Source organism: Rhodotorula paludigena, assembly GCF_050403205.1.
Source record: "Rhodotorula paludigena JCM10292 DNA, Rt_paludigena_JCM10292v1_ctg7, whole genome shotgun sequence".
Taxonomy (NCBI): Eukaryota; Fungi; Basidiomycota; class Microbotryomycetes; order Sporidiobolales; family Sporidiobolaceae; genus Rhodotorula; species Rhodotorula paludigena.
The window spans coordinates 320,101-342,755 of record NW_027481451.1 but is presented as its reverse complement, the minus strand read 5'-3'; the positions used below and the strand labels follow the sequence as shown (position 1 = coordinate 342,755).

At 63.8% G+C, this 22,655-nt stretch overlaps 12 protein-coding genes across 12 annotated transcripts; 6 read left to right on the top strand and 6 right to left on the bottom strand.

Moving 5' to 3' along the window:
- Positions 1 to 335: 335 nt before the first annotated feature.
- On the bottom strand, positions 336 to 960 carry AIM19 (Aim19p; the record flags this gene model as incomplete). Its single annotated transcript, XM_076647081.1, has 4 exons — positions 336 to 469; positions 568 to 617; positions 677 to 769; positions 839 to 960. 4 exons carry the CDS (start codon positions 958 to 960, stop codon positions 336 to 338), a joined length of 399 nt encoding a protein of 132 aa, XP_076507419.1.
- Positions 961 to 1,358: 398 nt separating this feature from the next.
- Positions 1,359 to 2,473, top strand: JCM10292_006155 (aminoglycoside phosphotransferase family protein; the record flags this gene model as incomplete). Its single annotated transcript, XM_076647080.1, has 3 exons — positions 1,359 to 1,390; positions 1,467 to 1,680; positions 1,820 to 2,473. 3 exons carry the CDS (start codon positions 1,359 to 1,361, stop codon positions 2,471 to 2,473), a joined length of 900 nt encoding a protein of 299 aa, XP_076507418.1.
- A 162-nt stretch (positions 2,474 to 2,635) lies between these two features.
- JCM10292_006154 (uncharacterized protein) lies at positions 2,636 to 3,638 on the bottom strand (the record flags this gene model as incomplete). Its single annotated transcript, XM_076647079.1, has 3 exons — positions 2,636 to 3,165; positions 3,235 to 3,507; positions 3,566 to 3,638. 3 exons carry the CDS (start codon positions 3,636 to 3,638, stop codon positions 2,636 to 2,638), a joined length of 876 nt encoding a protein of 291 aa, XP_076507417.1.
- Positions 3,639 to 5,410: 1,772 nt separating this feature from the next.
- Positions 5,411 to 6,139, top strand: JCM10292_006153 (uncharacterized protein; the record flags this gene model as incomplete). The annotated part of the gene is made up of 4 exons (XM_076647078.1): positions 5,411 to 5,539; positions 5,620 to 5,788; positions 5,911 to 6,019; positions 6,085 to 6,139. The coding sequence occupies 4 exons, from the start codon at positions 5,411 to 5,413 to the stop codon at positions 6,137 to 6,139; spliced, it is 462 nt and encodes a 153-aa protein (XP_076507416.1).
- Positions 6,140 to 6,510: 371 nt separating this feature from the next.
- Positions 6,511 to 7,694, top strand: JCM10292_006152 (uncharacterized protein; the record flags this gene model as incomplete). Its single annotated transcript, XM_076647077.1, has 4 exons — positions 6,511 to 6,761; positions 6,825 to 6,894; positions 6,961 to 7,160; positions 7,217 to 7,694. 4 exons carry the CDS (start codon positions 6,511 to 6,513, stop codon positions 7,692 to 7,694), a joined length of 999 nt encoding a protein of 332 aa, XP_076507415.1.
- A 457-nt stretch (positions 7,695 to 8,151) lies between these two features.
- On the top strand, positions 8,152 to 9,364 carry JCM10292_006151 (uncharacterized protein; the record flags this gene model as incomplete). Its single annotated transcript, XM_076647076.1, has 4 exons — positions 8,152 to 8,402; positions 8,467 to 8,530; positions 8,585 to 8,829; positions 8,887 to 9,364. 4 exons carry the CDS (start codon positions 8,152 to 8,154, stop codon positions 9,362 to 9,364), a joined length of 1,038 nt encoding a protein of 345 aa, XP_076507414.1.
- Positions 9,365 to 9,712: 348 nt separating this feature from the next.
- Positions 9,713 to 11,376, bottom strand: AIM22 (putative lipoate--protein ligase; the record flags this gene model as incomplete). The annotated part of the gene is made up of 10 exons (XM_076647075.1): positions 9,713 to 9,934; positions 9,999 to 10,073; positions 10,152 to 10,214; positions 10,278 to 10,424; positions 10,484 to 10,519; positions 10,618 to 10,803; positions 10,858 to 10,947; positions 11,006 to 11,087; positions 11,146 to 11,204; positions 11,338 to 11,376. The coding sequence occupies 10 exons, from the start codon at positions 11,374 to 11,376 to the stop codon at positions 9,713 to 9,715; spliced, it is 999 nt and encodes a 332-aa protein (XP_076507413.1).
- A 193-nt stretch (positions 11,377 to 11,569) lies between these two features.
- On the top strand, positions 11,570 to 12,409 carry HAM1 (nucleoside triphosphate pyrophosphohydrolase HAM1; the record flags this gene model as incomplete). The annotated part of the gene is made up of 4 exons (XM_076647074.1): positions 11,570 to 11,812; positions 11,889 to 11,970; positions 12,036 to 12,228; positions 12,316 to 12,409. The coding sequence occupies 4 exons, from the start codon at positions 11,570 to 11,572 to the stop codon at positions 12,407 to 12,409; spliced, it is 612 nt and encodes a 203-aa protein (XP_076507412.1).
- Positions 12,410 to 12,599: 190 nt separating this feature from the next.
- Positions 12,600 to 14,500, bottom strand: JCM10292_006148 (uncharacterized protein; the record flags this gene model as incomplete). Its single annotated transcript, XM_076647073.1, has 3 exons — positions 12,600 to 12,828; positions 12,910 to 13,319; positions 13,397 to 14,500. 3 exons carry the CDS (start codon positions 14,498 to 14,500, stop codon positions 12,600 to 12,602), a joined length of 1,743 nt encoding a protein of 580 aa, XP_076507411.1.
- A 184-nt stretch (positions 14,501 to 14,684) lies between these two features.
- On the bottom strand, positions 14,685 to 16,766 carry JCM10292_006147 (AFG1 family ATPase; the record flags this gene model as incomplete). Its single annotated transcript, XM_076647072.1, has 7 exons — positions 14,685 to 14,804; positions 14,905 to 15,102; positions 15,188 to 15,552; positions 15,610 to 15,719; positions 15,819 to 15,904; positions 16,014 to 16,645; positions 16,718 to 16,766. The coding sequence occupies 7 exons, from the start codon at positions 16,764 to 16,766 to the stop codon at positions 14,685 to 14,687; spliced, it is 1,560 nt and encodes a 519-aa protein (XP_076507410.1).
- Positions 16,767 to 17,032: 266 nt separating this feature from the next.
- VAC14 (Vac14p) lies at positions 17,033 to 21,279 on the top strand (the record flags this gene model as incomplete). The annotated part of the gene is made up of 12 exons (XM_076647071.1): positions 17,033 to 17,114; positions 17,295 to 17,430; positions 17,491 to 17,611; positions 17,676 to 17,738; positions 17,796 to 18,615; positions 18,673 to 19,340; positions 19,419 to 19,841; positions 19,919 to 20,023; positions 20,101 to 20,219; positions 20,277 to 20,356; positions 20,419 to 20,575; positions 20,643 to 21,279. The coding sequence occupies 12 exons, from the start codon at positions 17,033 to 17,035 to the stop codon at positions 21,277 to 21,279; spliced, it is 3,411 nt and encodes a 1,136-aa protein (XP_076507409.1).
- Positions 21,280 to 21,566: 287 nt separating this feature from the next.
- Positions 21,567 to 22,490, bottom strand: JCM10292_006145 (uncharacterized protein; the record flags this gene model as incomplete). The annotated part of the gene is made up of 4 exons (XM_076647070.1): positions 21,567 to 21,626; positions 21,682 to 21,861; positions 21,958 to 22,161; positions 22,407 to 22,490. The coding sequence occupies 4 exons, from the start codon at positions 22,488 to 22,490 to the stop codon at positions 21,567 to 21,569; spliced, it is 528 nt and encodes a 175-aa protein (XP_076507408.1).
- Positions 22,491 to 22,655: the final 165 nt, after the last annotated feature.

Here is a 22,655-nt window from a genome sequence, read left to right as displayed (position 1 = left end):
ACCTCTCCCCTCTCATCTGCTCATCATTCCACCATTCGCATCGTTCCGCCCGCTGGGCCTTGTCCCGTCTCGTTCTCGCTGTTCACTCTGGCGCGCGGCTGCCACTGCCCTGTTGTAACTTGTACCGTTCCTCCGCGCTCCCCCGGTGCGACAACTCGGCTCAACTCTCGCTGCCTCCGTCTCGGCGTTGGCGCAGATCGAGCGAGTCTCGCGTCAAGGAGGCGGAGACTTGTCCAGTTCTCGCGTGCCCTCTCGTCCGTGTCGACGCGAGCGATGCGAAAGCCTGCTAGCGTTACAACACACTTCTCCGCTCTCACCCTGCCCTCGTTGTGCACTCAGTCTTGCCCGAAGTAGTACGACCCGTACGTCGCCGCCTGCGCAGCGACGAGCCCCGAGAGCGCGAGAGGGCCTGATCGCCGCGCCGTCAGGGCTTTGCGGCCGTTCAGGAAGAGGTAGACAAGAGACCAGGCTGCGCCATGAAGGATGTGAGCGCGTGTCCGACTGATGTTGACGAGCTCCGAGTCGGCGGAAGCCCTGCGCGCAGACAGGCAAGAGGAGATCACGCACCGGTGGTCGTCCCGCTTCCGTTCAACGGGTCGCCAGCCCGAACCATGTACCTGCACAAAAAGGTACGTCAGGTCGAGGACATGTGAGCGGAAAGTACGGGGCGACGCACCCGCTGCCGCCGAAGATGGTCGCGAAGACGGGTAGCTGGATCAGCTGCGGAAAGCCTGTCGGCGCGCGTACACACAGCGGCAGGGCAGCAAGCCTGTTCCGCGGTCGCGCATTCTCGTCAGTGCCATGCGAGAGCGGAAAGAGCGCCGGGAAGGAAGCGCACAGGATGCCCGAGGTGGACCAGGCGAAGAGGGGCGACTCGGCGGTGCGCACGAGCCAGGGTGGGAGCTTCGCAGTCGGAGAAGGCGGAGCAGCAAGCGCTGGTGGCCGGGCAGGAGCCGACATGGCGAGCGTCGGGTGCGCGGAAGAAGCGAGAGATGAGGACGAGGCGGTGCACGCCTCTTGCCCTCGCCCCAACGCGCTACTTCCTGCTTTGAGTCCTACCGAGCTACTTGCTACACTTTCTATGCCTCCCGCGAGCACGCTCCAGGTCAGTACCGCTTGATTCGCGTCGTGGACACCTCCGCCCTTCCTTCATCAAACACCGCTCCGTCTTCGCTAATACTCGTCGCCTCCCACCGGTTGGATTCGTGTGCTCCACAGAAGACTCCCATCCGACGAGCCTTGGGCCCGCGACAAGGCGAGCAAGCCTTTGCCGCCCCGTCGGCATCGCTCAAAGGTCGGTCCTTGGCTACTCGAATTTCAACGACTGGTTCAGGCATTCGCTGACGCCCTGTTCTATGATGTCAAGACATCGGGCCTCGAGATACTGCGGGTCCGGGCTCCGATTGCCGCAGTAACGTCTCGCCGAGCGTCGATGCGCCTTCGAATTCGACCATCCGTCATCGCAGCCCCGCGCCGCCCCTCTCCGCGCTGCCAAAGCCAGAGGACGTCGTTAGGTCGACGATCGGTCAGGTCCTGCACGAGGGGTGCGGTCGCGTCATCAAGCTCGTCGAGCTCGCTGGCGGACAGAAGGTCGTCGTCAAATATGGCGTCGAGGTGTACAAGGGCGAGGGCGAGGTCATGCGACTGCTGCGACGGCAGACTAACATTCCAATTCCGGAGGTGCGTACTGCAATGCTTCTCTCGCCCTAATTCCCTCACATGCCGCGTCCGGTTGCCGGCGTCTCTGCCCACCCTTTCCATCATAGCAATAAGCCCGAATAAAGCGTCTGGGTTCGAAGCTGATTTTACAAGTACGCAGGTGTACCACATCGTCGCGTACAACGACGGAGTGTTCCTCTATCTCGAGTACATCCCCGGCGAGAACCTCGCCGACGTCCTCCTGCGCCTCAAGGCTCACGACCCGCGCCGCCATGCCCTGTGTGCCAAGCTCGTCCCAATTCTGGATGAGCTCCACAGCATGGTAGCTCCTCCGGGAACTCCGATCGGCAACTACGCCAGCTTCCCCGAGTGGTCGCACACCCGCCTCAACGCTCTTACGCTCGTCCCGCCTCGCACGCTACCGCCTTTCTCAGCACTCACAACGTCGCTCGACCTTATCAACTGGATCAAGAGCGAGTTCCTCGCCCGGCCGAACGGCACCGACAGCTCGTGGGCTTGCTGCATCGAGCCTGGGCTTGACGTCAACGCAACCGTCGTCCTCTCGCATGGCGACCTTCATCCCTGGAATGTCCTTGTCCGGGATGGCGAGATTGTGGCGCTGCTGGACTGGGAGCGTGCAGGGTGGTACCCCTTGTGGGTGGATGCGGACGTGTGTGCGGGCAACCACATGAGCATGAAGGACAAGAAGCTGAAGCGCGTTTCTCTTGATCTTGGAGGATCGGTATTGGGGTGGCCGAAGATGGGGGAGGGGCATTTTCGATGGGTACATGTCCTCCGGAAGTTTGCGCAGTAATGCCTTCAACTCCTGCCTACCAGTCGGATTCTCGTCTTTCCCTTGCAGTTCCTCAGCTTCCTGCTTGCTCTTCTTCAGTCCATTACAAGGAGAATGACTTGCTCAAGATTGGGTTCACGCACTTCCTTCAGAGTGATCTTGCTCTGGCTCACAAAACGCCTGCTAAACCGCCTCCGCATCCGAGTCCTCCGCATCAGGCTGAGCCGCAAGCTCGGCCTCAACAACCTCCCTTTCTGCCGGGAGGAGCCACTTTGGGGCGCGCCTGCCTTTGTACTGGTGCGTAGCGCAGAAAGCGGCGCACAGGTTGGCGAGACGGTGCGAGCGGAAAGGCATGATTATATCGTTGAGCGCTGCCTGCAGCCAGGTGCGGCGCCCAGTAGGCTGCGGGCGCAGCTGCTTGGCGTGCGAGCCGATCTCCATGACCTGCCGCTCCCAGATGTCGCGGAACTCGAGAGGGATCTCCAGGACGAGGCTGCCCATGCTGATGTCGTGCGGCTCGTAGTATATGCTGTTGCCGGACGGCTCCAGCGGATCGGTGCCCGGTCCTTTGCCCAAGTAGAAGGTGCCGTTGCTGACGTTGCGCAGGACGAAGAAGTGGCGGCGGAAGTTGAGGTTGCCTTCGATGTACGCGCCATCGTTGACCCAGAACGAGGTGCCCGTCGCGTTGTCAAGAGCGAGAATATAGCCTGCTGCTGCTACATCCGTCATTGAGCATCCTTGGCGTGAAGGGCGGAGACTTCTCGACCGGGAGGAGGACGCACCAGCGGGACCACCCTCACCGCCTTCGCCCTGAACGTCCTCTTCGTCCCCTCCGCCCTCCCACCCGGCCTGCTCTTCCTCGCCTTCGCCTCCGCCCTCAGCATGTACGACGAGCTGCTGCTCCGCCGGATTGCCTGCATCGTCGGCGACGGCGTGCCGACCGTCGCGTGCGGCGGGAGCTTCTACCTCGGCAGCGGGCGCGTCGGGAACGGGAAGAGGGCCCGGGCGGGGACCGAAAGTGTCGAGAGGCGGGGCGGCGCGGTACTCGAAGACAGCTGTCGAACCCAGTATCAGCTCCGGACGGTCTCTCGCTCGGAGTACGGAGACACGCACTGAAGGCGAGCGCGAAGCGTTGCCAAAGTAATTGGAGATCGAGAGCGAAGCGGCCGAAGACGAAGCTCGACATCGTAGCGGCGTGGAGAAGAGGAGAGGACGGAGGCGGACTGGCGAAGGATCGGGTCGCCAGTCGTATCACGGCGAAGGACGTGGCCGAGCGCAGAGGCGAGCCTAGCAAGCAAGTCCACTCGGAGTAGTGGCAGGCGGAGAGAGAGAAGCGGGGAAGGAGAGCCAGGAGCGGCAAGTCCGTGGAGGGGTCGAGCGCGAGACGAGCGTGAAAGGGGCGAGATCGTCGCAGAGCGTGAAAGCCTCGCTTTTCGAGAGTCTCTCTCCACTTCCACATGTCAGGACGCCGCTCTCTACCGCCGTCTGTCCCCATGGAGTACAGCCGCGTCATTCCAGCAACCCCTAACGCGCTTAGAAGCGAGCGAACGACTTGGTCTTCTGCTTCGAGACGCGGAGCACGTTGAAGATACAGGTGATGACAGTAGTCAGCGGGCAAGTTCTGGCCGAGCTGGAGAGGACCGGGGACGCACCGGACCGTCTTCGGGAGAGGGCCGCACTGGCCGACGGCGCCGATCGCCGCGACCAACACGCAGCCTGCCAGCAGGGATGTTCTGGTGCACGAGTACTTCCGGCCTGTTGCACGAGTCGTGGGTTGTGTAAGCGGAAATGACTCTCGAGAGGTGGGACCCGCCCCCGAAGCTGGATTCGGCGTGCCGGCCGACCGAGGGAGCGCACATGTGCGCGGCACGCAGCCGGTCAGCCCCGCCGCTGGGCCTTGATGCAGCGCAGAGTTTACAAGCGAGAGGAGCAGCAGACAGACATGTGGGCGAATGACGGGAGCGGATTCGAGCGACAGGCAAGACCAGGAGCGACCAAAGCGACGCAGGCGGAAAGAGGAGTCGCGCGACGCAGTGAGCGCGGCTTTACAGTCAGCCGTACATGCAAAGCTTGCACGGACAGCATCTCGCCACGCGATTGGCCGTGGCAGAGGTAAGCGTCTCAGCGGTGCTACTGAAAGGCGACCCCACCGCACAGAATGCACCTCCAGGCGGCTTCATAGAGGGATTGTGTTCGTAAGCTGCATCTCTTGTGCGTTGACAACCAGCAAGCAGTCATCAGGCGCCGCAGAAGAGCGTGTAGGCCTTCTTGAGGAGACGGCAGAGGAAGAGACGGGGAGGACGGCCGCGCAGTCGCAGCGAGTGGCGCGAGTCGCAAGCGGCGTGACCTGTAGGCAGTGCAGGCTCGCCCGTAAAGCCAGCCTGGACGGTCCAGAGAGGGCCAGCGGGGGAAGGGGCGGGGGCGGGTGCAGCGTCGAGCTGGCGTCGCTCGCGCGAGTTTCCCCTTTCCCCTCGTTGATCGCTCTCGTGTGAACAGCCGCCCTTACTCCGTACGCCGAGCTTCCCTGCCACCCTTCCACGCCCTGTTGCACCCGTCTCCCGCCCGCCCCGCCGCTCCTGCGCGCCGCCGCCGTCGCGCCAGCTCAAGCGCGACCCGGCGAGAAACTTCGTCTCGCACGGCGCAGCGCCTGTGCGCGCCTCGTGCGCGGCTCTGCAGGGCGGGACACGGCAGAACGCTGCATGAACGGAGGGCAGAGCTGCGCATGGGCGCTCTGGAGGGGCCGAGGCGGGCTGGGCGGGCTGCGAGCACACGGTCCGCACTTGGTCGCACCGTCGGAGCGAGCTGACCTCTTCGCGCCCGCATCCGCTGCCGCCCTGTACTCGCCTTTACCGACCTCCACGACCTCGAAAACGCCCTCTGCCGCTCTTTCCGCACCGCACGTCGCCGCACTCGCTCTTGTCCCGCTCCCCCTCGATCCTCCCTTGGTCTCGCAGGACCATGGCCGAGCAAGTCGAGAAGTCCTTCCAGAAGCAGCCCTTGTTCCACAACAACAAGGTCTCCACGACCTCGCGCAAGGTCGCGGGCAAGGACCGCCGGTGGTACAAGGAGGTCGGCCTTGGCTTCAAGGTGCGCCTCGCCCTCCCTCCTCCCCACTGCGGGTGCGCGCCCGTCCCGGTTGAGCTGACCGAGTCTGCCTGCGTCCTCAGACCCCTCGTGAGGCCATCGACGGCACCTACATCGACAAGAAGTGCCCCTTCACCGGCCTTGTCTCGATCCGTGGCCGCATCCTCACCGGCAAGGTCATCTCGACCAAGATGACCCGCACCATCATCATCCGCCGCGAGTACCTCCACTTCGTCCCGAAGTACTCGAGGTGTACGTCTCTCGCTTCTTCTCGCTCGCCTGCGACACGCTCGACCCGAATCGAGCTGTTGTAGGGGTGGTCTCGTCTGTCAGACAGGGGAACTGACGCGCCACCTTCTATTCTATCCCTGCAGACGAGAAGCGCCACAAGAACGTCGCGGTCCACTGCTCGCCGGCTTTCCGCGTTGACGTTGGCGACATCGTCACTGTCGGCCAGTGCCGCCCTCTCTCGAAGACGGTCCGGTGCGTCCCCAATCCTCTCGAAATCGGTCAGAAACCTGCCCGCTGATTGTTGTCGTCACCTGTAGCTTCAACGTGCTCCGCGTCTCGAAGCAGAAGACCAAGTCGTTCGCTCGCTTCTAAGCGCGTTAGGGGTTGCTGGAACGACGCGGCTGTACTCCATGGGGACAGACGGCGGTAGAGAGCGGCGTCCTGGCATGTGGAAGTGGAGAGAGACTCCCGAGAAGCGAGGCTTTCACGCTCTGTGACGATCTCGCCCCTTTCACGCTCGTCTCGCGCTCGACCCCTCCACGGACTTGCCGCTCCTGGCTCTCCGTCCCCGCTTCTCTCTCTCCGCCTGCACACATTGCTGGTCGATAAAGTACTCGCGTCACTGGAGTGCTGGGCTGCCTACATCCCGCCCCGCTGTCTGCCTGGGCCTCTTGTCCTCTCTTCGCTTCGCCTCGTCGCTCCACATCGCCTCGCCTTCCTCGCGTCTGCAGCGACACCGAGCGATGGGCAAGTCTCTCGCGCAGTTCGTCGACCGTCTCCCGGCACACCTGCAGTGCACGGCGTGCCAGCAGGCGGCCTGGCCCGCCGCCCTCGTCTGCCCGCAGCAGCCGCCCGTCTGCAACAGCTGCTCGCACTGGGTCACGCAGAACAATGCCAGCACGCCGCACCCGTGCGATTGGTGTGGCGTGCACCACGTCGACGCATACACATGCCCGCTCACTCACGCGACCGAGTCGGAGATCGAGTCGTTCAGGTGCGTCCGGATCGTGCTGGTTCGCTCTCTTGCGCCAGACCTGAGCCCTCGGGCGTGCAACAGGTACCGGTGCCGCTACAACGGCTGCACGTGGGTCGGTAACGTCCACAGCGAGGAAATGCACGTCGGGACGGTGCGCTCAGCTCTCCTGTCCGCGTCTCTTCGCCTGCACTCAACTCACCCTGTTCTCACCTTCCAGTGCGTCCACCGCTTCGTCACCTGCCCTCGCTGCCTCTGTCAGCACCGCCAGCACCGCACGGCGTCGCACTTCGAGACCTGCGACGCCGTCGTCGTGATCTGCCCGAGGGGCGGGCGCCACTGCGGCGGCGTCCACGAGGCGGGCGTCATGACGCGCGGCAGGATGCACAATCACGAGCAGACCACGTGCACGCTGCACCTGTACGCTGCAACCCTCCCCTCGAGTCGACGGCATTACTGACGGCGCTAGACCACAGCTGCAAAGTCACGCCGGGCTGCACGGTCCGCGGGACGCGCGCCTCGCTCGTCGCGCACGAAGCCAGCTGCCGCTTCGAGACGCGCGTCATCGCCGCCGGCATGCAGCAGGTGTGCAACGCGGCGCTGGGCGCCATCGAGTTGATCTCGGAAGAGCTACGCGCGCCGAGTTCGCACGGCTCCGATAGTCACGGCGGCGGGCACAAGCGCAGCCATCGGTTCGTCGAGCTTGCCGAGAACGACGAGGAGGTCGACGACGCGGCTTCGGCGGTCTCTCACCAGCAGGTCGGACGCTCGTCCGTCGGCTCGAGCGGCTCGCGCGGGTCCAACGCTTCGCTCCAAGTCGGCGACGTCTCGGTCAACACGCGCGGCGACCGCGGCGGAGAAGGGCCGCAGCTGAGCGTCGATTTCACGGTTCGCGTCTCGGTCCCGTTCATGCAACCCCCGCCTCATGGCGGCAAGAGACGCAGGACCGGCTGAGTCCCTTCAGTCTTTCTGCCCCGTACACCCGCTTGTTTCCTTCCCTCTCTCCTCTGTGCAGCGTGTTCGTGCAGTGCAGACCGTTTTTGCGTCCGAGTGGACCGGGACTCGGCGAGGTTGACATCGCCTGTCAACGGGTTTGTCGCCCTCGCCAGCGCGTCTTCAGGCCATCGAGCGAGACTGTAGCGTTTGTCAGACCTTCTCTCGAAAGCAGGGGACAACGTCCAACTCGCGCGACCAGTGCTCGCACGACCCTCTTCCGCTCTCCTTACCATTCACCGGTCTTCCTCTCGCCTTCACTCCTCACACATCTCTCGAGCTCGCTCATTGCTCTGAAGAGTACAGCAAAGCTTCTTGCTCGGGAACGCACCGGTCAAGCCTCCGTCAAAGCCTCTCGCGTCTTCGTCAGCCCGCACTCGCTCGCTCGCTCGCTTTCGCCCACTCGCCCATACTCGCCATGCCGTATCCGGCCGCCCAGTTCATCGGCGACCTTCCCAGCGCCTTCCGCTGCTGCAAGTGCGACGGCGCCGCCTACCCGCCCATCTCGCTCTGTTCGAGCGGCCACCTCGCGTGCTGCACCGACGCCATCTGGCTCGTCAACAGCGACGAGGCGCCGCAGCCACCCGTGTGCCTCAAGTGCGACGAGGCGATTTCGAGGGACACGCTCCGCTGCGAACCGACGCTCAAGCTCGAGATTGAAACGCTTCGGTGCGTCGGCGCACGTCGCTCGTTGTCGCTTGCGCCGGGCTGACGTTTTCGAGGGGCCATGCAGCTACGAGTGCCGGGATGGGGGGTGCAAGTGGATTGGAAAGCTTGGCGAACTGCGTGAGCACGAGGTAGGCCTGATCTCCCTGGCTTCCATCGAATGCCCCGCTACCAAGTCTTTGCAGTGCCCCAAGCTTTACGAGTCGTCAAAGCGCCACATCAAGGCGGTTCTCAGCTCGATGAAAGACTGGATGGTGTGCCCCCAGTGCCAGTGCAAGCTCAAGCGCAAGAACGAGCACAACCACGTGCAAAGGTGTCCCGACGGGATCATCGCCTGCCCTCGCGGCGGATCTGACTGCGGCTCCCAGAATGGCGGCAAGTACTTGCGCAAGAAGGTGTCGCAGCACGAAGCCGTGTGCACGTCCTTTACGTGCGTCTCGCCTTCGCATCGCTCCGTCGGCTGCTCACCTTCGGCCGGCAATTGCAGATGCGCTGCCACGCCCGGTTGCCCCTACCGCGGCACGCGCAGCATCGTCGAAGATCATACCAAGACGTGCCGCATCACCTCGTCCCTTGTCAACCTCCTTGCGGTTCCGTGCTCTTCGCCCGCCTCGCCGTCGCCGGCACTCCCCGCTCGCCCGGAGACACCCGCACCGGCCGCCGCCGACCCCGTCCTTCCGTTGTCGCCCGTCCACATTTCCTCTTCGCCCGAGCCCGCCGTCACGCTCAACGAGCGCACGACGCCGCCGCCTGAGGAGCCGCTTGCGCCGCCCGCAAAGTCGTCCTCGTCGTGGTCAACGACGCAGGCACCTCCTGCGCCGTTTGAATCGGCCGAGCTACTTCAGCCGTCTCCCGAGACGGGTCGCGAAGGGAATGCCTTCGTGCAGAGCGCGAAGCGTCCGCTCGGTGACTTCCTCGCGTCGTTCCTCCCGAAGCCGGCCAAGCACTCCCGCACTGCGAAGTGAAGCCTTCTGCCGAATTCTGCATCGCCTAGTGTCTCGTTCTGCAGTAGCTGAGGATCCCATCGTCTTGCAACACCGTCGTTCAGCCTGTCGTCGTTCGCCTCGTTTGCTTTGACCTTCTCAACTGCATGGGAAGCATCGATGCGCGGTGTTCACGACTGTTTGGACCCGTTTCCACGCCTCTCTTGATCACGGTCATCGCTGTACGGGGACAGAAGGGGGCGGAGGCGTGGAGAGTCGCGCTGAGCGAGAAAGTCGTATCGCTCGACGAGCATCTCGTCCATGCACCCGTTCCAGATCCTGCCGCGCTCAATCTCCGCAGGTGAGTAGGTGAGAGTTCCACTCGAGCGTCTACATCTCCCTCTGCAGCCACTCGACGAGCGTCTCCATCCGCTCCCTTTCTTCGCCCTTTAGTCGCGGCAGCGCCTCGCGCGTCCGCTCCAGCGTCTCGTATCGGTCGCCCTCGAGCAGGCGGCAGAGCTCGCTTGCCGTGCGCCACCAGTCGAGCGGGCGAGGGGGGTTTGAAAGCGAGGCGGAGGTGATGAGGCCGTGTTTTGAGTTGACGGAGAGGGTCTGCGGCATACGGGAGCAACGTGAGCGAGGGTGAATTTTCATTGAAAGCGACGAACGGACGTACGAGGGATCCGAAGGGGAAGGTACCGCTCAGCTCGTGCGTAAATTCGGGGGTCTGCCCGTACTGCCATTCCCACGACTTCGCCGCGCGCATGAAGCGATGGACGCGTTAGCGATTCAGCCTCTATGCGAAGAGCCTGCAGAGTACTGAACGCACCTTGAGCTCGTCGACCACTTCGCGCACGTACTCGTTGTGCTCGAGCACGCCCTCGTCTATCCGCTGCGCTCGCCGTGGCGCGTCAGTCTCGCTGTTCGTGCATGGGTATCAGAGCGTGTGACGCACCTTGATCTCCCCGCTCAGCGCGTACTTCTCCTCAAACTGACGCGCGACGACTTCGACGAAGCGCTCGTGGTTGACCCGGGTACTCCACTCGCGCAGGTTCCGCACGGGCGAAGGGACCGAGGCGACGCCTTTGGTGACCATCGCTTCCTGCATTCGCACCGTCAGTCTTGTTCAAGTATCGGAAGAATGGCGAGAGCGATACGCACCTTCTTGCTGCCGAGCACGCCGCGGAGGGTCCCGAGCTGTGCATCGATCAACATTGTCCCGTGGTGGTAAGCTCGCTTGTTGACGAGCTTGAATGCCGAGCCCGACACGTGCTGTTTCGCCGATTGTCAGGCACAAAGTCCAAGCCGTCTAGAAAAGAACGGAAACTCATCTTGAATCCGTCGACGACAATGTCGTGCCGCTCGTTGACGAACGCCGGGACATCAAGCTCGTTTAGCCCCGCAGTGACAAGCTCGGCATTCGATCTTCGGTCAAACTCCTCGCGCGGTACGAACACGCAATAATTCGTGTTGCCGAGGTCCTGGAATTCAAAGGATCAGCCTGCATCGCTTTCAAGTTTCGGAGACCGGCGCACATGGTAGACAGTTCCGCCACCGCTTTTCCGTCGCACAAAGGGGATACCGAGCTCGCGCAGGCGGTGCAGGTCAATCTCCTTCCAGGGATTCTGCGTTGAAGAAAGAAGTCAGTCGATGGCGCGTCGAGCAAGACAAGGGGACTCATACCTGATTTCGGCCGATGATCACACTGGGACAGTTGCGATAGAGATACAGAATGCGATGATCGGGTTCGGTCTTGCGAAAGAGCCTGTGAGAAGCGAGTTAGAGAGGGTCGAGAGGGGAACAGAGGAGAGCACGGGGCGTACCAGTCTTCATACGCAAGGTTGAACCAGGGATTGTGCGATTCCGAGACATGAATACTAGGCTGAAGGTATTGCACGAGTCAGCTCGGCTCACGAAGACGCTAAGCGAAAGTTGCGGACCGGTCCCAGGCGATGAGGAGATGAAGCAAAGGAGCGAGAACAAGACGGGCTGACGGCTTGAACGCCCCGAGGTACGGCCCTGTGAGAGGTTTGTGCACTTCTGAGCGCCAGCATGAGAATCAAGAGAGCGACAGAAGCGAGAAAGATGAAAGTCGGCGACGAGAGCACCTCGAGCGATCTCCTCGCTCCCGCCAACCTCACGCGACAGCTTGATCGAGCCTTGTAGAGCTTCAGCGAGGCTCATCAACGCGCCTCTGAACAGCCCGACCCACTCAGCCTCTTCCTCTCAGACAGTCTCTCCGTCATCATGGCAACGACCCCGCGGACTGTCCTTTTCGTCACGGGCAACGCCAACAAGCTGAAGGAGGTCCGCTCGATCCTCCTCGCCTCGACCCAGCACGCCGGCGGGTCCGACCCGGCCACCACGCCTTCATTCAGCGTTGAGAGCCAGGACCTCGACCTTCCCGAAGTGCAGGGCACCACCCAGGAAGTCGCTCGGGCAAAGGTCAAGGCTGCTGCAGACGTCGTTGGCGGTCCGTGCATCACCGAGGTGCGCTGCAACGCATCTCTTACAGCGGCAGACCGGGAGGAGGCGCCGCTGACCGCTCCCCACCTCGCCCTTGCAGGATACGGCTCTCGCATTCGAGGCTCTCGGCGGTCTGCCAGGCCCCTACATCAAGTACTTTCTCAAGGCGGTCGGTCTCGACGGTGCGCGATTAGCGTCAGAGACCGTCCCCTCCGCGCCCGCTCACTCGCGCTCCTCCCACTCGCAGGCCTCAACAACATGCTCGCCGGCTTCTCATCCAAGCGCGCGACCGCCATCTGCACCTTTGCGTACTCTGCTGGCCCGGGGAGCGAGCCGGTCCTGTTCGAGGGGAGGACCGAAGGCAAGATTGTGCCGGCGAGGGGACCGACGCACTTCGGGTGGGACCCGGTGTTCGAGCCGGATGAGGGCGAGGGCAGGACGTAAGTGGTTTACGGCCTGTGCGACGCGCTGCTTGTGACCGTCGGCGTCCTGTCTCCTGAGACCGCCTCACACTCTCGCACTCGCAGCTACGCCGAGATGGACGGCACAGCCAAGAACGCCATCTCGCACCGCTATCGCGCACTCGAGAAGCTGCGCAAGTTCCTCCTCGAGCAGAAGTAGGACAAGAGGCGCTGCATAGAGTGTAACACCAAGGTATCGTCTGTCGGTTCTCGCTTCGTGTCCACCTTTGCGCGTGCGAGCAGCTCACGATGATTGGCGAATCGCGCTGGCTCAACTCTTCAGTCACTCGCATATGGGGTCTTCAGCGGCTTGGAAAGCGGATGCAGCGAAGCCTACGACCATGTCTCCTTCAGTCCTCCTCGACCTGCTCCTTCTCCTCCTGCTCATTGCCCTGCTCGCCCTGTTCCTCCTTGCTCAACGAGCCGCCGCTCAGCAGGCGCTTGGTCGACGAGAAGAATGGCCTGCTCCAATTGATGAGATTCGTGATCGATCCGTCGAGCAACGCCTGCTTCTCCTGGAGGGTGCGGCCGTGCGAGCTGAGGACAGCAGCGTGCGAGGCGTGGCGGGTCGTCTTGCGGCTGCGTGTGTTCGAGCCCAGAGATCTGGTCAGCTAGGGAGAGGTTACGAGCAAGCCAACACCGGTCGAAGAGAACACGCACTCAACGAGCCGTTCGACCTTGGCTTTGAGCGAGTCGAACGCCTTGACATACTCGCCGAGGTCCTTCTCATTCGCAACCTCGCCCACAAGCGCCTGGCCGCTCTCGTGCTGCTCGTCCGCCTCGCGCTTCTCCTCCTTTTCCTGCTGCTCCGCAGCCAGCCTCTCCGCCCAGCGCATGAACGGCCTCGCCGCGCCTTCGTACCACTCGTCGACAGTCGGCGGAAGCGCACGCTTGCTCGCGTGGTACTCGACGACCTGTGCGTGCGCATCGTCTTCGCCGACCTGCGACGCGACGAGCTCGTCGCCGTACTGCGAGTGCGCGCAATTCGTGCGAGCGGGGCCGAGAGAGGCGGACGAGTACTGCGCTGCAAGCGAGGCAGAGCGCTGAGGCGTGAAGAGGTAGTCGTCCTCCTGTGGACGTCGCCGCACATGATCAGTCAAACATTCGAGCGACATTTCGCTGAAGAGACAGAGGCGGCGAGACTTACCTCGTCAATCGGGACCAACTTGCGGCGCTTGTTCACGGCGTTGTCGAACTCCTCCAGCTGCTCCTCCGCAAAGCGCTTCTCGACTCTGCTCAAGGCGGCCTTCGCCTGCGCAACGAGGTCACCATCGTCGCGCCAGTCCGTGGCGCCTCCTTCCTCGGCCTCTTGGCTCGCCTGGATCGGCTCGCCGTCGAGCTCCTCGTCGATAAGCGACTCGACGGCCGTCTTGCTGTCCCACGCCGAGCCCGCCCCCGAGTCTGCCGCCGACGCCGCGTCAAACCCGGCCAGGTCCGCATCGTCGTCATCATCGAGCACGAGGTACTCGCGCTCCTCGACGAAATAGCTGTGTGTCTCAACGTCGGTCGCGATTGAAAGCGGGATGCCGATGAAGCTTTTACCGCCCGTCTGGTGCTCCTCGCCGCCGCCAGTGACAATGTCCATGTCACTCGAGGGCGCGGACGTGTTGACGTCGCCCGGCTGAGACGGGTGCGGTACATCACTCTGGGAGGGCGTCAGGTCGTCGTCAAAGGCGGGCGTGAAGGGCGACGACGAACGGCGGGAGTCGGCGAGCGGAATGTAGTCGTGCTGCTGCGTGAAGGCAGAGTCGCCGCCTTCTCCCTTGATAGCATTGCCCTTGTCGCTGCCGTTCGTCGACATAGCAGCCACGAGGGGCACATTGCCGCCGTTTTTGCGCGGCTGCTTGGGCGGCGGCATCTCCTCGTCGTCGTCGTCGTCGTCATCATCATCGCGCCCAGCTTTGCTCGCCGAGTCGCGCGCACGTGCGACCGCGTCGGTCTCGTCCATCACCTTGCGCATTTTCTTGCGGAGCGTCTTGGACCCGCCGGCGTCGAGGTCGAGCGCGAGGTCCCGTGGTCCGAGCGGGCGCTTCTGCGGGAGCGCGAGGCCGTGCTGCTGCGCGCCCTTGTGCCCCTTGTACTGTTGCTGCGGCTGCGAGACGGGCGTCGGGAACGGCGCGGGTGTGGCGGACGCGGTGAAGGTGGGCGAGGCGGTCGTGCGCTCGTGCGAGAGCGGCGGCGAGCGGTGCGAGGGCCGCGTGGACGGGGTGCCGGTGGGCTTGAGGCCGCCCTTGGTCAAGTCGAGGCCCATTTCTACGGTGGTACGAGCGAGCTGAGCGAAGTGCGAGCGACGAGCGAAAGCGAGAGAAGCGCAGAGCTGAGCAGACGAGAAGTCAAAAATGAAAGTAGCGCTATGAAGCTCGGAAAACCTCTCTTGCGGTCGAGCACCACTCGAAACGCGTGCATACAAACCACTGCGCGTCCCCGAGCGATGTCTACGCCGTCCCGACCTTGCGCCCCTCGCGCTCGACCTGGTCCGCGTCGAGTCCTTTCGCCGGCTGCGCGACGCCCTGCGACCGCGCCCACTGCACAGAGCCCATCTCGGTGATGCGCGACTGCGAGCCCGGAACAAGCGAGAGTCAGAGCTTGTTCTGAACTAAAGCCCCGACCCGGATTGAGAAGGCCGGCGAGTGCCAGCGAGAGACGGCGACGAACCACTGCCCGCGCAAACGCAAACACCTCTTCGTCGCCCGTGAAGATCGAGCTCGCGCCGACAATGTCGGCCGACAGGCCGAGGTCGTCCATCATGGCGCGCTGGTGCGCGCTAATCTCGCCGGGCCCCTGGCCCGCTGCGGGCCGCTCGTCCGAGAAGACTGAGGCGATGGGTGGGTCGGAAAGTACAAAGAGCTTAGTCTGTGCATTGCGCAGCGAGATTGATGAGTGTCTATGCCTACTGAAGGCGTTTCACAGACAGAGAAAGCGCTCGCTCGCGACGCACCTTGGCCTCGTATGCCGCGTCAACGAACAAGATGAACCTGCGCGCCTGGTCCTTCGTTTCGAGCCCAAGCTGCGGCACGTCGCTGAGGAAGATGGTCCCGAAGGTCTTGGTGATCTCGAGGTAGTCGGCCGCCGAGTGCGGCTGGCCGCACAGTTCGACGAACGTGAACTGCGCGACCTGGCTCGTCGAGGTCGGGACATGCACGGGTCGGCCCCAGACCGACAGGACTCGGTCTGAAACGATCGCCTCGCCCGGCGTGAGTACGTGGCACGACGACTCGAATAGCTTGGCGAATTCGGCTCGGGTCGCATCGTTGATCGGGTTGAAGTAGACGCGCGAGAGCTCGCGCGGGCGTTTCCGGTAGTCTGCGTCACTGTCGTCAGCAGGCGGCGAACCGAGGGGCTGTGTGAGCGTCGACGCACCAATGTCGGAGTCTAGGCATTGCACAACGAAGCTGTTCTTGATGAGGTCTATGCAGGGCATGAATTGCTCGCGTTGGATGCCATTCTTGTAGAGATCGTCGGGCGCGCGACTGCGAGAGGGGACGAAGGTGAGCGCTCGCCTCAAAACGAGCGCAAGCGGCAGACACCGCGCGAGAGCACAGTGTGCTTGTCCGGCTGGATACACTCACTTGGAGGTCATGACAGTCACAACTCCGTGCGCATGCAGCGCCTCCATCAGTCGTCGCAGCACCATGGCGTCAGCGATATCGGTGACCTGTAGGGAATGACACGCAGATGTGCGCGAGACATTCGAGACGAAGAGTCAGTGCTCACAGCGCAACCGATACGCCCAGCTCAACAAGCTCGACGGGCATCTCACGCACCTGAAACTCGTCAAAGCAGAGCACACGCGTCTCGCCCGCAATCTCGCGCGCGGCCATGACGACCCAGTCCTGCGCGATCCCGCTCTCCATCTTGATCCTGTGTCCCTTCTTGTGCACGTCCATCATGAACTGGTGGAAGTGGACCCTCCGCGCGCCGAACCCGCCGTCGCTCGCCGCGCGGTGGTACTTTTCGGGGAGGTGCGCGTAAAAGAGGTCCATCAGGAAGCTCTTGCCGCACCCGACCGAGCCGTACAGGTACAGGCCTTTGGGGAGGTTGGTTGGCGGGGGCGGGAGCGGGATCACGGCCGTGTTGGCCTGATGCAGCTCGTCCGCCATGTCGGCAAACAGGCGCGAGCGCATCAAGCGGTCCCAGAGCGAGGGCTGGACGGGCGGCGGGAGCGGACCGATTGGTGGCGGGGTGTAGGCCGCGAGCTGTTCGTACATGTTTTGCAGGAGCGCGACAATGGACCGCTGGTGCTCGTCGTTCTGAATGATGCCGGCCGCAACCTCGGCGTCGTATGCTGCGGTCGGGCCCTTCGAGCCGTCCTTGCGCGGAATGGTGCTCAAGCATCGTGCCGTAACTTGTTGCGCGGTCGGCAGGGCAGTGTCGCGGATTGTGCGCCGTGCCGTCGCTACGGAAGGTCGGGAAGGAGCCGCGGCAGGACGAGCGAAAGCGCGAGTGGTGGCGGGAAGGACGCAGGTACACGCTGAAGGTGCTCGCCGCACTGCCCGTGCGCTCGTGGCTCGCAGCATGGCTGTGCGGCTCGAGTGAAGGTGCCGAGGATGATTTGGAGCAGGCGGATGCCGAAAAGCGGTGTCGCGTTCCGGGTGACTCCGGCTGCTGCTCTGCCTCCTGATGTGCTCTGCCTGACGCGTACCAGCGGAGCAGAGTTCGCTCGGAACGTGGTGGTCGCGGCAGAGAGGGACGCGGTCCCGACGCGACTCGACGGCGCCGCTTGAACCCGCACAAGTCGACGCTTCGCAGGGCTGCGAGCTGGCTCGAGGCTGTACTGCTCGAGATGGAGCCCGCAGTCCGGCAGGGACTGCAGCACCAGTCGTACGAGACGCGCAAGAAGACGGCGCTGCAGTACGAGGTCGTCCGTGAGTCCCGTCTCAGCACTTCCCGGGGGCTGGCAGGCAGCAGCCTGCTACAGGCGATCCATTGGAGGGATTCAAGTCGGGCCCAGTCGCTCCCGCTTCCTGTCGTGCCGTCGGCGTCGACGTCGCTCGTTCCCCCACATCGCCGTTCAAGTCGCTGACACTCGCCTCTACCGCACACAGTGCGCGAGATTGCCGCGTCGGGAACTCCCGAAAATGAGCACAAGCTGCGACAGATCATCACCCAGCTCGTCGAGCTCGCGGGGACAAAGGTCCATGCCGCCCGCAGCGGAGGAATCATGGGTCTCGCGTCAACCGCGTGCGTCCTTTCGGCCCGAGGCTCGCTCACGAACGCGCTGACAAGCCTTGTCGCACGCAGAATCGCCCTCGGTCCGCGCCTGCCCGAATACCTCGGCGCCCTCATCATGCCCGTCCTCGCCTGCTTCGAAGACCACGACTCCAAGCTGCGCTACTATGCATGCGAGAGCATGTACAACATCGTGTGTTTTGTCCCGCGCTTGCTGGTTGGGCCGCCGAATAACCGTTGCATCACACTCCGCGCAGGCCAAGGTCGCAAACGGCGAGATCCTCGTCTACTTCAACGAGCTCTTCGACTCGCTCTCCAAGGTACGCTCTTTGGGACCTCGTCAACCGCGTCGGATGGCTCATCCTATCCCTCCACAGCTCGCCGCCGACACGGAGGTCTCTGTCAAGAACGGCTCCGAGCTGCTCGACCGCCTTCTCAAGGACATCGTGACAGAGCAAGCCGCAATCTACATCTCGCGCGCCAATCTCGGCGACGACTACGACGAGGATGGAGATGCGTACGCTGCAGCTCACCCGTCAACAGGCGCGGAGAAGGCGACAACCTCGACCCCCGCCCAGCCGCAGCGCGCCTTCTCCCTCCCGCGCTTCATCCCCCTCCTGCACGAGCGCATCTCGGTCCTGAACCCCTTCACGCGGACATTCCTCATCTCGTGGCTGCTCGTGCTCGACTCGGTCCCCGAGCTCGAGCTCATCTCGCACCTGCCCGACTTTCTCGAGGGCCTACTCAAGTACCTCGGCGACCCGACCGCCGAGGTGCGCTTCAGCACCGAGAGCCTCCTCGAGGGATTACTCAAGGAGACGCGCGAGGTCCGGCAGATCCAGCTCGAGGGGCTCCAGGCGCGGCGGGAGGCCTGGGAGCGCGAGATGGACCGCCGGAGGAGGCGCGCGAGCGAAGCGCGCACTGTCACCGTCACCGACACGGACGGCGTGGTGGGCGACGAGGACGAGGCAGGGAGGAAGGACACGCCGACGCCTAAAACGGGGACAGTCTCGCTTGGCGGCGGTGGTGAGGGGGACGAGCATGGCGAGTTCGACGACGAGGACGCGATTGCCGATAGCGACGAGGAGGCCTACCCGCTCGACGGTGACGGATCGGAGGAGTGGATACCGGGGCAGGGCGTACACATCGACTACGCCGCCATTGTCGACATCCTCGTGCAGCACCTTAGCTTTCCCGGTGCGTCCACCTCGAGCGTTTTCTCTGACCGCAACTTGCTCAAGACCCCGGCTGCAGACGAGGAGATACAGGCGACTTGCCTTCACTGGATCTCCGAGTTCCTCCAATTCGTCCCAGGCGTCGTCGTCCCGTTCGCTCCCCGCCTCATCCCCGTCATTCTCTCTGCTCTCGCACACCATGTCCCGGCAATACAGCAGGCCGCAACCGACACGAACGACATCCTCTTCTCGGTCGTCCAGTCTCTCCCGATCGACTCGCCTGCGCCGTTCGGCGCCGCGCTGTCCCCCTCGACCGACCGGTCCCCGCCTCAGCCGTCCACGGTGACCTTCTCACACGACCGGCATCTCACCGCTTCGCCGCCTCCCTCCTCATTTCCGTTCCCCACATCGTCAACAGCACCACCGCGACCAGGACACGACCGACAGAAGCCAGGCAGCGATGCCTCCGCCGCGCTACTGCACCACCACCAGTCCTCTGCGACGCTCGCCTCCACCGCTGACAGCCATCTGACTGTCGTCTCGCCCCTCGCGCCGTCCCCATCTGGCGGCAGCGGAGCACTCGCGTTCCCGCCCGACTTGCAAGACGAGTATGAGCCGGACGGAGCGCGCTTTCAGTACGGCCTCACGGTCAACGAGCTCACGCTCCAGTTCTTGAGCGACAACGAAGAGACGAGGGTCGCTTCGCTCGAGTGGCTCTTGATGCTGCATCAGAAGGCGCCACGAAAGGTGGGCGTTCTACGCTGCTGGCTGGAAAGGACACGCTGACGCTTCCTCGGCCTCCAACCCTCGCACTGCCTTACCCAGATCCTGGCAGGCGACGATCCCTCGCTCACCTCCCGTCGCGACCGCCCGTCCGGCTCGTCCGGCACCGGCGGGCCCAGCACCTCTCGGCAGCGCAACGCCTCGGCCTCGTCGACCTCGTCCGGCCTGTCTCTTGCGATCCTTCTCAAGCTCCTCTCGGACTCGTCCGAGCGCGTGCTGCGGTACGACCTGCAGCTCTTGGCGCAGATCAGCTCGCTCGGGACCGGTACCGGGACTGGGGCGACGGCGTCGAGCGAGGCGCAGGACGACTACTTTGTCCCGCTCATGACGAGCCTCCTCGAGCTGTTCTCGACCGACCGCAAGCTGCTCGAGACTAGGGGGAGCTTGATTATTCGCCAGCTGTGCGGGAGTCTGAACGCCGAGCGGATCTATCGCACCTGCGCGGAGATCCTGGAGAAGGACGAGGTACGTCACGCAGCGCTCAGCCCGCCAGATTGAAGTATGCGGCTCGTGTGCTAATACTTGATGCGCTGGTCCGATAGGACCTCGAGTTTGCGAGTATCATGGTTCAAAACCTCAATCTCATCATGATCACCTCGCCTGAACTGAGCGACTTCCGCAAGCGACTCCGCACGCTCGACTCGAAGGTGCGTGCTTCTCGATCATCCGCTCGTCGCAGTCTCGCGTGAGCGAGAGATCGGCTGATATGAGCTCGAATCCGCAGGACGGGCAGAACCTCTTCGTCACGCTCTACCGCTCGTGGTCGCACAATGCCGTTGCGACCTTCACCCTGTGTCTCCTCGCGCAAGCGTACGAGCAAGCGAGCGCATTACTGCAGATCTTGTGCGTGTCCGATTCCTGTCTTGATCAGCCTTTGTGCTGACTGCTTCCCGCTCGCAGCGCCGACCTCGAGATGACCGTGCCGATGCTCATCCAGATTGACAAGCTCGTACAGCTCATCGAGTCTCCTGTCTTCACCTGTACCTGCCGATTCCTACGCGTAGAATTACAAGCTGCGTGCTGATATTCCTCCTGCCCGCAGCCCTTCGACTTCAGCTGCTCGAGCCAGAGCGGTACCCTTACTTACTCAAAGCAATGTACGGCCTCCTCATGCTCCTGCCTCAGTCGAGCGCCTTTGCGACGCTGCGCAACCGCTTGAGCGCCGTTAGCTCGCTTGGTTTCATGCAAACGGTCCCTCGGTGCGCCTCTCGCCCTTCTTCGGACCCCTTCGCGCATCTCGTATCCTGATGCGCGACTCTCTCGCAGCTCCTCCCTCCTCTCTCCCTCAGCTCTCCGCTCGTCCGCCCCTCATCCCTCCGGTCCCGCCGGCGGCGCCTCATCCGTTGCCAGCGCGCGCGCGACGCCCGACCCGCCCTCGATTCGCTGGACCGAACTCCTCGCCCACTTCCGCGGCGTACAGAAGCGTCGCCGGACGGCTGCTGCACGTGGCGCGGGCGGCGGGCAGCAGGACCCTGCGGGTGCGGGAGGCGCGGCGACGGGGCGGTTCCCCGGCGAGGGCATTGGCGAGGGGATCTCGCCGTCCACGTCGACAACAGCAACGAGCGGGTTTGGAGCGCCGGCGGGGTCATCCCGCTTCGTCGGGACAGCGGGCGGCGGGGCGCGAAGGAGGAACATGCCCCTCGCAGGCGGCGGGCAGGGCTTTAGCGGTGGTGGCGGCGGGGCAGGCGGGCGCGCGCACTCTGCGGCGGCAGATGCGGCGAGCTTGGCGTCGAGCCAGCAGACGGGCGGGAGTGGCCGCGTCGGGCGAGGAGGCGCAGTGGTGGGCGGATCAGCGAGCGCGCTCGCGGCGCAGAGGGCGCTGAGCCCGACTATGCAGGGTGGTGCAGCGAAGCGGAGATTCGGGAGCGGGCCGGCAGGTGCTGGAATGTCGAGGCGTAGCTGAGCCGGCAACTCGAAGACGATCAAAAAGTGTGGACGGCTGGAGTACGGCATTACGGCACTGCAAGCGGAGCTACAACAAGGATGCGGGCAGATCAACAGGGCTGTACGGAGCGTGATTATAGGTGGAGAACCGATCCATCGTGCTGCTCTCGGCACAGTAAGCAAGCGTTGCGTCATCAGGAGATGAGATGAGCACACCGGCCAGGAAGGCGTCTCGGCGGGGACTGCACGAGCGAGAACATGCGGTGAAGGAGACCTCTGTGACTGTTGAGTAACGCATCAGCGAGGCTACGGCCAAGTCGAAGCCAGCAAGCGTGTCCTCACGTCGAGGAGGCTCGCCTGCGCCTCCTGCGAAGGCGACGGGTCAACCCTGATCTCTCGCTGCGAGCTGAGCAGCACGTACGAGCATCGTCGTCAAGCTCGACATCGTATCGCTCTCCTCGCAATCGTCACCGTCGACGCTGGCCGGCGGGCTGAGGCCAGCAAGGTGGCGGAAGCGCGACTCGAGGTCGTCGAGCATGGCGAGAAGCACGTCGTGCCCCTTGCTGTCGAGGACGTCTTCATGCGGATGGTCGGACCAGTACTGAGTGCATCTCAACGGACGCCAGCACGAAGAGCAAAGTCAGTACGACGGAAGTCTCGCGGAGCAGTCCGTTTCGTGAATCCTCGTCGTGCGCACCTGGCAGGGGACGGTGAGGCGGTCGAGGGCCAGGTTGAGGCGGCGATATGCCTTGTCGAGCGCCTCGTCGTCGCGACTTGAGCCGCGATCGGGCTCGACGTCGTTGTCGTCGCGCGTCTTGCGCTGCAGCGCTTGAAAGGCCGTGAGGCCGCGGTAGCGGGCGTCGAGGAAGATGCGCCACGGAGCGTTGGGCGAGACGGAGTTCTGTGCGTAAGCATGGCGCATTGCTGAGCGCCGGCAACCCAAGGAGAAAGCAGACTGAAGCCATGCATCGAGGACGAGGAGAAGGGAGACAGCGCGAAGCCCAATGACGCCCCGATGCAGCGCTTGCCCTGCCCGAGTGTGCGGCAAGCGCGGCAGTGACCGGCCTTCCGAACTGAGCAAGGCGTCGACCCCCACCACCGAAAGGCCGAAATTCGACCGTAGAAGCGGAGCAGAGACGGACGCACCTCGGCCGCGGTCCACTCGGAGCGAGCCTCGAGCCACGCCGCCTTGCGCACGCGGATCGGCACACCCTTGCGCTCCTTGCCCATTGCACGGACCCGAGCAAACAGGCGAGAACGAAGAGGAGAGGAGGCCTGCGCGCCCCTCCCGCGCTCGCTTCTGCGCACGAGCCGCTCGTTTCCCGCTGCAACGTGGGGAGTCCGCAGAGTGACGCGCTCAGATCAGCACGACAGACAGCAGACGGAATCGCACTG